General features: G+C 44.1%; 1 protein-coding gene across 1 annotated transcript in view; it reads left to right on the top strand.

Annotated features, from left to right (window-relative positions):
• The first annotated feature begins 13 nt into the window (after positions 1–13).
• The window catches only part of CMTM7 (CKLF like MARVEL transmembrane domain containing 7), a 32,290-nt gene continuing 18,957 nt past the window's right edge, over positions 14–13,346 (top strand). The window contains exon 1 of the mRNA XM_019536368.1: positions 14–203. Coding sequence (XP_019391913.1) covers positions 45–203 — 159 coding nt within the window. The 5' untranslated portion in view covers positions 14–44. The remainder of the gene's footprint in view (positions 204–13,346) is intronic.

Consider the following 13,346-nt stretch of genomic DNA (forward strand, 5'->3'; position numbering starts at 1 on the left):
GACGAGCCGGGCCCGCAGCCGCCGCCGCCGCAGCGGCGGAGGCCATGTCGCACGGGGAGCGCCCGATCCGGACCGGCGCCTCCACCTCCTTCTCCCCGCAGCCGCCGCCGCCGCCGCCGCATGGCCCGGGCCCGGAGGCGGCGGGGCTGGTGGACGTCGGCTACGCCCACTCCTGCGCCTCGGGGCTCAAGCTCGCCCAGATGGTAAGTGCGGGGCGGGCCGGGATCCGGGACAGCCTCGGTCCCCGGGCGTCTGGCAGGAGGGCCCCTGCCCGAGCCGCCCCGGCCAAGCTCCTGGCCACCGGCGCTGCTGAGGTAAAGGGCCGCGGGTGCCAGTCACAGCCGGGCACCGTGACACAAAGCCCTCTGCAGACCTGCGAGCGCTGCCCGGTGCTGGCACTCAGCACGCGGGGTCAGTGCCCACACGGCCACCACGCTGACACAGCAGGCTGCGCAGGATGTCCCTCTTGTGAAGTGTCCGTATCCGGATCTCAGTCTGTTCTTCCCTGCCAAAGTTGTGCCCAGCGCAGGGACTGGTTTGGTGCTGGTATAAACCAGTGGTCTCCAAAGTGGGGTGCAAGAGGATCCAGTGGGGTGTGGGAAGAAAATATTAGAACTTCTATTTATATTTCTATAAATATACATATATTGGGGAGTGCGTGCTCAAAAATTTTTTACTGATGGGGGTGTGCGATCAAAAAAGTTTGGAGACCACTGGTATAAACTGCTGTAGGAATAGGCCTGATTTCCCAGCAGTCGGCCTGCTCCCTTGCTGCCCAGGGATTAGGTTCAGCATCCCCAGTCTCTTCCAGCAGCTCGTGGGCTTCACGTAGAAATGATTTATGACTTTTAAGCCTCTTCAGCCTCCATCTGTACAAGTCTTCAGTTAGCAGGTGATGGAGCATATGACTTTCATCATCCTTTGCCTCTATTGCCAGGAAGGATGTGAGGGTCTTGTCTTCTTACACTGTTTGGTTTAATGCCTGCGAGCACAGGGAGTACATCTGTGCATGTGCAAGTAGTGCAGCCTGTCTGTTGTTAGCTTAATAGACCACCCAGCTGGAGCTGAAGAGGGATTTCTTAGGAGCTCGTTGTTGGGTTTTTTTGCTGAGACTTTCATTTTCCCTGTGGTTTGTCACCAGCACTTTCTTAAGGTGTGATTACAGGCTGCTGCAGAAGTTTTCTACTCATACCTCTTGGTAGAACAGGGAGGTGTTGAGTCCCTGTGTGACATGCACATGGGATGGCACATCGAGCTGTGGGTTTTCTGTTGTATGTGATGCAAACTCCCATTTTGACTACGGTGGGTGGATCTGAAACGTCCAACGTTGATAGTGTGAGGCTTTGCTGTCCCCTTTGCCTGCTGTCCATCCTTAGGAGATGAAAGGGACCGTTTTATGTTTAAATGAGTCAGGAACTGCAACGTGCTGTGGTGCAGGACTGCAATGGCAGATCACTGAGGCTGATTTTCAAAAGTAACAGAAGAGTTTAGCCACACCACTCAGATTAACAGTAGTTATGTCAGTTTAATCCATGAGGTGTCCTGAAAACTTAGCTCTGAGTTTCTCAAATAAGAAGCAGAACTGAGCCTGCCTTGAGTCGGCAAGTATTTACTGGACTCCAGAGCTCTCCCACTGTGAATTGGGCTCAGCATAAATCAGGTCAATTTTCTGTTGCACTTTTCTTATTGGGTTATTCACAAGCTCTGGTTTGGAATCTGGAGTGGCATTGGACTTGATAAAATGTTTGGTTTTTCTTTGAGTGAGTGTCTAGATTGTAAGAGAAACTGCAGTTATGGTACAGATAGGCTTCTCCTCTTGCTAACCTGGTCACATGCCATCACTACTATCTTTCATAGAAGGCAGGGCAGAGTGGCACCTTATGAGGGCATCTGTACACATACTCTGGGTCTGTGGGGTGTTTTAATTAGAGTGGCTCTCAGGACCCGCTGTAATTAAAACGCTTGCAGCATCTTGTGTAATCATCATCCCATGTTTCAACATGATGGGAGGGGCACTTTTAACTAAGGCTTGTTTGACAAGATGTGCGTCGAAGCATGTGTGAAAGTGCCCTTGGAGATCCACTCTAACCTACTTTGTCAGATGCTATGAAATAGGCTGTTGCTTACAAAAGCGTATGACTTTCTGAATGAGTTAAGTCTCCAAGGTGCCTTCCTGCCCTTCCTGACTTCAGACTAAGAGCTAACCCAGGGATGGGCAACATATTTTGGCTGGAGTGCTGAAAAAAACCACAATGCCTACCGTGGAAGGTGGTGGAGCGCCGGCATGCCAGAAAAACAAAACATGGGCAGGGGGTACATGGCGGGATACCTTGCTTGTGCCCCTTGCCCCTCACCCATGATATGTAAATTAAAGAAAGCACGAGCTTGCCTATCTGTGCTACAGCCACCCCTTCAGTTGCAGCACATGCTTACCTTAGATGTTATCACTGGGCATTGACCGGCATGGAAAAAACCATGCTTTATGGGAAGCAGCAGTGCGTTGCTTTGACCCGACTCCTCAGAGTTTGTTTAGATTGGGTGCTACTAAAGACCCACTAAAGTACCTGATCAATATGGGCATTGGGAAAGCTGGGTAATGCAGTACCTCTTCTGGGCTTGTCCTGGGCTTGGCATGGGAGCAGTGTGGATTTGGTTTAAATCAAATTGATTTAAATCACTGGTCAGAGGAAGCCTTATTTTAATTATTGTTTTGTGCAAAATGTGTGTACTTATTGTTTGATATCCTTTATTCATTTAACTTCTTGAAACTTTGCACTTTTAGAAAGAGGTAAGGTCTTGACTGTAGACAAACTTGTAGGGCTGATGAGTAGGTAATCAGTAATCACTCAGGTCTGTTATGTCTCATTGCCATATATTGCTGTTAACAAGGATATTATCTCTGAAGACACAAATTCACAGTCTGAAAACTGAAACTAAGCATCACAGAGATGTTTACTGGGATCTTCTAGACTGAGGACTGAGTCCTGTTGGGTCAAGTGGTTTTCTTTAGTTTTTACTAATCTATAGAGGAGCCTCTGGGAACCCTGTAAGATTGGGCCCCTAATATAGTCCATAGCCTGTTGTGACCTATTTATAAAACTTTTCTGAAAAGTTTACATGAATATATTGTCTCAAATAGTATATAATTAGAAGTTATAATCCCTATTCTATGATGCTTTCTTTGAGCTTTAACATATCTTAAAATGATTTTTATATAGGTTTATTATTTTTAAAAAATCTTTAAAAAATATAAAATACAATTAAATAAAAAAAATCTGATTTAAATAAAAAACCCGGATTTTTTTGTATTTTTTTTTTTTAAATCATTGATTTTTTTTTTTTAGGTTAATCCACCTTGCTCAGGAGTGTGGAGAGTTTAAAGTATAGCACTGTTTTGGGGTTTTGTTTTCCATGTCTGCAAGCAGCAGAGTCTTAAAGTTAGGGTCAAGCTATAGAACATTAAAATTAAATTAGTGCGCTTGAAGGTGTTAATTCTTGTATTTTTTGAGGTAAGTGAAACTATTAAGGACAGATCTGTTGGATCCAGGGCAGACCACAGTAGCTTCTTTCTCTCTTGCTCCTCTGGCTATTTGTCAGCTAGACTGTTAGCAGCAACAATGGAGGTGACCTGTGGAATCTGTTGAGCAACTATAGCCAGGGGCTGACAGTCTGCAAGCTGGATTGTCTTTGCTAATCCATTTTATTCTGCCCATGGAGCTTAAGTAGCGTTTTAGTGGTTGGAGGCTTCACCTGCATAGCAGCTGTGTGGCAGGGAGAAGTAGCAGCGGTGGCATTTTGGGCGGATAGGAGAGGACAGGGAGGAGGGAGCAGTGACCGCAGCCACAGCAGCACAGGTTAGGTTGTCAGTTGAAGTGCACCAATGTATCAGCTGCATATCAGATTAGCACCAATACAAGGAAAGTTAATGTTTATTGGCTTTTTTTGGCTAGTGTAGCCAATAATGTTCACCAGTAAATATAATATGCCTTCTGGCCCGGGCCCCTGGATACCATGTGCATACATGCAGTCGCACACATGCATGTGGCCAGGAATGTAGCTGGGCAGCATGAAGAGCTGATGGAGGGAGTGGGGCAGGGGCTGGGGGTGCTGCTCAGCTAGGTCAGTAAGTGGGATCTGAGGCCAGGGTGGAGAGTGGGATGGAGCTGCATGCAGCTCATCCAGGGGGCACAGGGGGCATGAGGTGAGGGTGTGGCCACTCTGACATTGGATGCACCTGGAGGAAGCATGGAGGGGCATGTGCCCCTCCCCCAATTTGTGTGCAGGGCAGATGCAGTTGGGCCTGGGGCTCTCCACTTTGCTACCTTTCCTTAGGAGCCCCACGCTGGGTGTATACCCCCTGCCCACCCGGCAGCGGTGGGTACAGCAACTTGTGCCTCCTGTTGCTGGGTGCACAGCCAGCGTGGAGCCCCCGGGGCAAAGGCATCAGGATAGAGAGCTCCAAGCCCTCAGCAAGCAGCCTGTATCTGCTGTCGCCCTCCTTGGTTCCTCCCCAGTTAAAAGCATCCTTGCACTTAAAAATGATGGTGGCAGCACTTAAACTACAGCTCATTCAATGAGCTTTGGTCCAAGTGCCCCTGCTGCCATTTTTAAGTGCTGAGACACTGATCCCTGGATGAGCCACCCATGGCTCTGTCCTGCTCCCCACCTGGCCCCAGCTCCTATTCACAGCCCTGGTTGGGTAGTTCCCGCAGCCCTAGCCTCACTATGGAGGTCTCAGTCTGCCCTTCCCCATGCCTCTTCTCCTCCACAGACTTACCTGCAGGGAGCTGCTCGCCACACTGCCTGGCTGCATTATCAGATTGGTATCTGCTGATGTGGCTGGTTAATGATCAGCTATCAGTACCAGCCAAGAAAATCTTTATCGGGGTACCCCTAGTTGTCAGCATCCTGCAGTCAGAGCTAAGCTCTGTTAAAGCAGTCCTCTGCTCCAGAACATCCCAAACCCCTAGACTACACCATTAGGTAAAGGGATTAGATAAAGGGATTTTGAAGATACGTAGGGATGTTGACCTGTCTGGTAGTCTTGGATAGACAGCAGTTGAAGCTTTGCTTGTGCTACTATCATGTCTATAAGTAATAGGTAATAGTAGATACTCAGAGGCATGTACTGTATGTTTGTAGGTGCCATTCTGTCTATGCTTTACTTTCATTATTGAGTTCAAGAACTTAAGTTCTAGGTTATGCCAGAAAAATTAGCAGCTGTTTCCCTTTGATAGCTGTCAGAACTTTGTTATTTTAAATAACACAAAAAGCCTCTTTGGGGAGGTGGAGGAGGAGGCGTCAGTCACAAGTTATTAGACTATATTTAAAAAACAACCCACCACACAACAAAATTACAGCTGATTTTTTTTTCTGATGGTCATGCAACAAACCTTTGCACATCCTAACCACAGCAAAAAAACTTTGGGTTGACAACAATACCCTTACTGCTGCTGTTGAAAACTAAATAGCTATTTTGAAGCAGCTAACTGATTTTGTTCTGGTGACAGTCTGAACTAGGATACATGCATGTTTCTCTGTGGTTAATAGAGAGGCTCAAATTCTTTACCATGTTCTAAGTCTGGGCCCCAGGCCATGTCCAGGCCTTAAAGCCATACCACCTGGCCAAGGGGAGCAGGATAGCAGTGGCACTGTTAATTGCTGTTCCCATGCTGCCACATTTCTGGACCTGTGGCGAGCCTTACAGGCTGGATAGCCTGGCCCTGTGTGCTGGAATGGACATGGGACCCAGTATGGGTATGCAGGGCAGAGCAGAGGTGGTGCGGGACTGATCTTGGCAGATGGGCTGAGCAGAGGTGGTGCAGGGCCTGATCTGGCAGCGTGGGGTTAAGCAGAAGTGGCATAGGGCCCAATCCTTGCACCCAGGGGGCTGGCCAAGGTGGCACAGGTCCTGCAGGGTCCCATCCAACTTTCAGATCAGCCCTGCGCCACTCGTCTGGCCTGTGGGACCTGAAGGTTGAGTAGCACTGTTCTAAGTTTTGGCCCTTCTTAAAGTCAGCTAGTACTGTGTTTGCTGTGTTCTGGAACTGGTATCCACAGACCAGCTAGATTTTATTTTTTGGGTGACAATACATGGGTTTCATATGTCAAGGCTCCTGTACACCTTCAAACTTTTCAGCGCTCCAGCACAGGGCCCCTGGGACTGTCTTTCCTGGGCAAGAAATGGCAAAATCAGTGATTAAAAACAAACAGTTCTAAAAAATAATGTGTTTTTTTTTTCCAGCCTGTCAAACCTTTTGGCCTAGTTTTGAGTGTGCCATGCTGTGGGCTGCCAGACTAGACTTCTTCATTTAAACTGGAAGTGAACTGTGATGTTCAGTCAAGCTGTATACCACTAAGTGTTTGGCAGGAAAACCCTGACCCACTCTTAGATCACAGTGTAGACAGGAGGTCTGTCACTATATAATTTCTCTTCAGATTTGATCTGGCCCTGTAAAAGAAGACTAGTGATTATCCTATTATTTAAGCCACTTTAGAACACTGATATTATATTGTATACTAATATTAGATATTATATACTTGTATACTGGTATCTATTATATACTGTTGTTATATGCCACAAAATTATATAAAATGTTGTAGCAATTTGGTTGACTGGCATTATATTCTCAGAATAACCTCTAGGGCTAGAATTAAAATATAACTCCATCTGTTCACCTCTGTTCTAAATATATGTGGTGGGGAGTTTGTACACATCCCACGCAGGGCGGCATGGAAGTGTGAAGCAGTCACCTTAGCTGGTCTACTGAATATCACTGGCAGCATTGTTGCAAGCTATGTATCCAGCAAATGGTACAATCATATGAAGGCTAAATACTATATTTACAAAATGAAGAAAACAAACAAATCCTAGAAATTCAGTGCTTAATGTCATCATTTGCTTATTATGCTTGAAGAGGCATAGCGGTATGTTGGTGGTGGTTTCCTCTGCACATGTACACTACAGGAAGCTAGATTTACATATGCTCTTTTAAAATAGCAGTTACGTTGCGTAAAGTAGCTGTGACTAATAGGATGTGGCAGGATGCAGGAGTTCTCAATACTGTATGACCCTCATGTAACAAGTGCTAATGTACTGTATCCTCTCAACTGTGCCTTCTATTGCAGTAATCCTTCATATATCAGTGGGTTACATAGTTGAATCACTTGAGACAAAAACGGAAATCAGTTTTTAGTCATCTTGCTCTTTATCAGGTTGGATAAATATACAATAAAAAATATATGTAAAAATAGAACTGATTCCATAAAAGTAATCTTCCAGTGTGTTGCTGCCATATTCTTAAGGAAGTAATCCAGTCTAATCATAATCCAAAAAGAAACCTTGCAGCTGGGGAATCTCATGCTTGCACAACCATCGATCACCAACACCTGTCCACATAAGGGGATTAGCAGTGAAATGCAGCTCTTTGATGCAACTGATTCATGTTTTAAAAAGCATAAAATACTACTGTGCAGGCAGTTTTCTTTTACTTTCTTATGAGTCATTTTACTTCCTTATGGAAAAGAGTCCTTCTGAAGTACCCACTCAGCATTGTTTGGATAACCAGTGCTTCTAGGTCCTGTGCATTGTGAGGTCAGCCCTGTGATTAATGGTAAAATGCAATAAGTGCAACTAGCTGAAGGTCACTCATTCCGTATTTGGGAGGTCAGACTAAAAATCTCATCGTTCTTTTTGCCATCCCATGATCTGCCTCTCTTCAGGTAGCCAGCACAATTTTCAAACTCTTAAAAGATCACTTAGGTTGGAACAGTTCTGTATAGTGGTGCTGATAGTCATGCAGTTGTACAGCCTGTATGGATACAATTTATGTCACTGCCAAAGAAATCAACTGATTGTGCTGCTGTAAGTAAATGGTTTGGGCCGAAACTTTGTGCAACAGCCACAACTTGCTAGAGCTACAACTTCCTCTTCCTTGTCTTCTGTTGGACCTAGAAGCAAACAAAAAAACTGAGGAAAATGTTGAAACTGAAGTCAAGTTGCTGCTCCAGGAGGGATTTGGGTGTGTTGCATTCTGCTGAATGCTGTTACGGGCTTGAGAAACAAGTGGTTGCTAGTGGGGGAGATTTAAACTGCAAAGTGCAAACCTGAAATGAGCATCAGCGTCTGCCGAAGTTCAGAAGAACTGAGAGTGCTTTCTTGGAGATCTACACTGAGTTCACCCCAAGTTTCCTTAGAAAGGACTGTTACCATGTGCTAAAAGGCTTGCCAAACCTTGGGAGGTTACTGTCTTTGAATGCATACGGTTCCTTAGTTATATTGACACAGATGATAATGAAATCCATATTCCCATTATTTACCCTTTCCTCTCTCCCCTCACCCTCCTGCACAGGACTCAAGAATTCATACAGGAAAGTAATAGTTCACATTATTCCAAGGCCTGTTCCACAATTGCAGTAGGTTTACCAGTATTAATTGAGTTGATATGGAAAAACGCATAATGCCAACATTTCCAGGAATTTACTTTGACATGAAATTCCTCCTGATTCCAGCAGGAATAAAAATCTCTAAAACAGTTAGCTAGGTACATCGCCATGAGGAGTTGTGGATCTTTTTACATCGATACAATTGGCTTTATCATATAGATAAGCCCTTGTGAATGAAGGATTTCTCAAGACATTAACATATATGAGGGGCAAGAGACCATATAGCCCTCAATACATTGAAATGAAACTCTGTTAGAAAATATAAGACTGGGACTAAGTACATATGACTTAGATGGAATGGTGTTTCCTGGTAACATAGGTCAGCAAAATCGTATCCAGTGTTATCTGCCTATTTGTGGTTAAACTCTTGTCCCAGTGTCTAAACTCCTGATGGGATCTTGCCAAAACTAGCTGATATAATGTCCAACTTGGTTTGCCATGCTGGTTGTCTCTTCTACATCATCTCTACTCTAGAGCTACCAGTTGCATTTGGACTTAAGGGTTGTCTGCATTAGAAAACCATAAAAGCAGATCATGGCTTGTGTGATGCACTGTAGTATCCTGCACTCTATTCATCCTGTCCTTGTCTGAGGATGTCCTGCCAAACCAAATAGGTGAGACATCATTATTAGATCCCATGTGGGGCTTCTGAGTTTTTCAGTGAAGTACTTTACGCTCTATAGGTGCTGCTAAAACCCCATACCTTAAAGACGGAACTACTTTTGAGGTAAAAAAAGAAGTAGGTGGCTTGTTGAGGCTAGCACAGTTTAAAAAAAAAAGCAAAAAAAAGCTACCTTGCTTTTATTCTATTTGTCTTTCAAAGGAACCTGTAAATAAGCTAGAAGTCTCATACTTTTATTCTTTAACCAAGGCTTCATGTGAAGTTTCTTTACAGCTGCTTATATCCTACCTAACCCAACGATAGTTTACAAAGCTGATGGATAGATTTGGCTTTTTCAAAAATGTCAGCGCATGCGCAATTAACAGCTTGAAATGTATGGAAAATTATGAAAACATACACTGCAGGTACAGGAGATTGTTTATCTTTTTTTGAGTAACCTTCTAGCTGCATAGTCCAGTGTTGGTAAATAGGCTCCATGCAGAAAGCCTTAGAGATTTTTCTTCAGTGGTATCCACATGGTGCTTGTGTTCCCTGAGAGTATTCATGCTCTGGCTGAAGGCATAAAATGTGGAGTATACCAACTGCTTCGGTGCCCTTCAGTGCAGAGTGACTGGCTGTATTGCTGCTAGCAAATTCCTGTGTTTTAACCCATACCACATTTTTAGCCAGTTAGTTTGCTATTTATAAATTTAATGATTTTAGTGTAGTTGCTTACCTGACCTATGGAACCGGTTAGCAGTCAGCTGGAGCAAATGCTGCTTTTTGGACCCAGGAATGGGAATTAAAGATGTCATCTTTTTGCATGTCTTTTGGAATGGGGCTGTCCACAACCAGATTGATTTGTAATGCAACTGACAGAAATCGTTAAATAATCTGTTTCAGGTCATGAATAATGTGTCTCATGTCTGATGTTCCTAGATCTCATGGATCTACTGCACACTAAACCTCTGGTTCCTGTGGTTCAGAGTATTCCGCAAGACCAAGAGGGATTCAGTCAAATTGATCTTCATAACTCTGAAGATACAGGACCAGATAGTTTTTGGTTCCTCAGTTTTCTTGCCTCTTGCGAACTCTGCATTTGAGTCAATGTCATTGTGCAACCAAATGCATTAGCATTCATAAATTAGAGCATTATTTTTAGTGACCGTTACCTTAGTATAGGACTATATGAAAGAAAGAAATCTAAACTAAGATGGTTGAGCTTTTCTATACCATCTTTTAGCTAATGTCTCCAAGAGCCTAGCCCAAATTCCTGCTGAAGGTGTTACAGAATTCTGTCTAAACTAGCAGATTCACCTTCCCATATTCTTACCTAAATTGTGTGTATCTACAACAAAGCCATTTCTTTACACCTTGGACATCAGGCATACCTCAGCATTTTATGTGCACAAAACAAAACTATTTAGATCATATCATGAGCTCTATGCTTTGCCCTTTTTCTTTCTGCTAAGACAGGGGTCTCAATCCAGAAATTGGGAGAGGATTTTTGAGCTGTGTTAAGAACACAATGCCCAAAAGACCCATCACCCCTATAATAGTTTGCTTCCCCAGGGCTTAGGCAACATCTGCATCTCACTGAGGAACATGTCTAACTCAAACATCTGAGAAGTGGCTCCCTATAGTTAGGGCAACCATATTCTTTTTAAGGAAATCCAGGATATTTTGTCTCTCTCTGGGCCACTGCTCCCCCCCCCCTCGCCCAAGTCAACAGCGATGCTGCAGGCAGAGGCAGGTGAACAGGAGCATAGGGGGCAGTCCATCAGGGAAGCAGAGCAGCATAGTGCACGAGGCAGGTGGGTACTGCTGGAGCAGGTGGCACCTCCCCAGCACAAGCCCAGCCCTACCCAGCTGCTGCTCAGGAGGAGCCAGGCTGGGTATGTGCCAGCAATATGGCGTCTGCTCCAACAGTGCCTGCCTGCCTGGTGCCCACCTGTCTGGCACACTCCAGCACTGCCTACCAGATATACTGCACCCGGTGCCCTTGCAATTTCAGGAGTTTCATTTTAATTTTCACCAACTGGCCAGGATGCTGGGATGGCCTGCGAAATCCAGGACTGTCCCAGCCAAACTGGGTACCTATAGTTCTACTGACTTATTCACAAGGTGGTAAGTGATCTCTTAAAGTGTTCATATTCAACACTGCATTTGAGGCAACGCTTTGGTTGCTGTTTTCCTGGGACCCTGAACTCCTGAATCTGAAAAAATTTTGCTGATCTGGAGCTTCTCACAGTAGATCGTGGACAGTCACTCAGAGGAGAATGAAAAGTTAACTGTACACTACCTATGGTTTTTTGAGTTGTGTTGACCATATGCTCATTCCATGACCTACACTCTATCCTTTCTGCTGCCATCTTATGCACCTGGGTGTCAAGGGTTGAGGGAGAACTGAGATGCATTTGGTACAGTGCTTCCTATTATGCCTTTAGCATAGAACACGAGGGCCCTCAGGCCACACGTGCCCTTTGGACACCTTTGCCCAAAAGTCTGCGAGCGTGATCACATGGGACATGTCAGTAAGAGAATGTGCATAAGGATAGCACATCTTGAAGAACTCCCATTAAATTACTGTACAATTAAGTATTTTTTGTTAATAAACTACTCCTCTCACCTGAATTTTAAAGAACATGAGGAAGCTTAATTTATTTTTTTCTTACTATTTTAACTTCAATAAATATCTCCTTAAAAATGATGCAGCGAGAGAAGAATAGAGAGTGAGCGAATGAAAACTTGTCCATGGAATAATGATCTCTAAGCATGGAGAGGGAATCTCTCTAGGCATGAGGAGGAATCTGCCCATATGAAATGGCCGACAGATTAGTGTACAACTAAAGACTTTTATGTTTCTTAGAACCATAAACTCTTAAGGCAACTGATCTAATTTGTCATTTCTGAAGTTTTAAATTGATCAGCCTCTTTACCTTCTTTCCCTTTAATGGTTGTTATTGTTCAGCTGTTACATTTCAGGTTTTGAACTTAACAATGTAGTAAAAGGAAATCAGGATCATATGGAAGCCAGCTTTGTTGTTCAGAGCAACTGAACCCAGTCTCTCTCACAACCCACATTTCTGTCTTTGGCACTAAGCTTGGCATATTTTTCTGGTTTGGGAAGCCATCCAAACAAATTATTTAATTCCATCCAGCAACGTGTAATTAAATGTATGTAATTGTTACACAGGGTCTAATGTTTGGGAATTTGCAGCCTGCGTGTGGATTTGATATATTTAGCTGCTGTACCAGGCGTGTCACCCGTGGATAGTACTGTGTCCTGGTATCTATGATTGCATCCAAGTATCAGGCAGTCTTGAAAAATCCACTTGCCCACTCATCCCTCACAAGTCAGACATTTTCTTGGACAAGTAGGCCACCTCCCTTCCATTTTTATTTCACTACAAAAGGCGCTAGTGCTTATGATATTTACAGGGAACTAGGAGAAAATAAATTCAGTGCTTTCTCATTCCTGTAGACAGTGTCAGTACTTTTGCTAATCGTCTCAGTGCTTCTGAGTTGGTCTAATAAAAGATAACAGATTTTACACAAAAAACCTTGTCTGTTAATTCAGCATTTTAGCAAGCTTCAGCAGAATGAAAACTGACCATTGGTATCACTTTCATTGTTGCATTCCTTAAAACAGTGTGCTCAGAAACATAACTGTTGAAAATCAATTGTATTTTTGGAGAGAGTTGGAAGAGAGGCAATGGAGCTAGTTTCTAATGGAGAACTCAGAAATCAAAGGCCAAGAAGAAAAGTAGGAAAGACACAAGGCACAGCTGCATTCAAAAGCAGGGTATCACACAAACCCTCTTCAACTCTGTTGCAGCATCCAGGAGAAAACTATCCTTCTGCTCTCTGAAAGCTTGGGGCATGGGGAGGAAATAGGCACCCTAAATCTGTTAATAGATGCTAAAATCTATTAGCTAGAAGCAATTAAAGAATGTTTTTTGCAAAAGTCTTGTTTGTCAAATAAAAGACTCGTAGTAATCTCTACTATGAGTCCTGATTGCCTTTAAGCTAGAAGCTGGCACACAACAGTACTTGAGCAAGGCCCAGGGCAAACATCCTGCAGGCAGTACCAGAATTCATCCCCTTACCAGCAACTGGTGAGGGATCAGTTTCTCCTCTGAACATCACATTGAATACCATATCATTTAATGCCCCTTTCCCTCCATCCCCCATTCCCCATGCATGCATGTACCCTTTTAAAATCATTCTTTGGACAGTAAATCATTCTCTGATTGTTGTAAACCCTTTTACCCATTAAGACCGCAATAGCTCAGTGTTT

Source organism: Crocodylus porosus, unplaced genomic scaffold (assembly GCF_001723895.1).
Source record: "Crocodylus porosus isolate Cpor-Errol unplaced genomic scaffold, CroPor_comp1, whole genome shotgun sequence".
NCBI classification, from domain to species: domain Eukaryota; kingdom Metazoa; phylum Chordata; order Crocodylia; family Crocodylidae; genus Crocodylus; species Crocodylus porosus.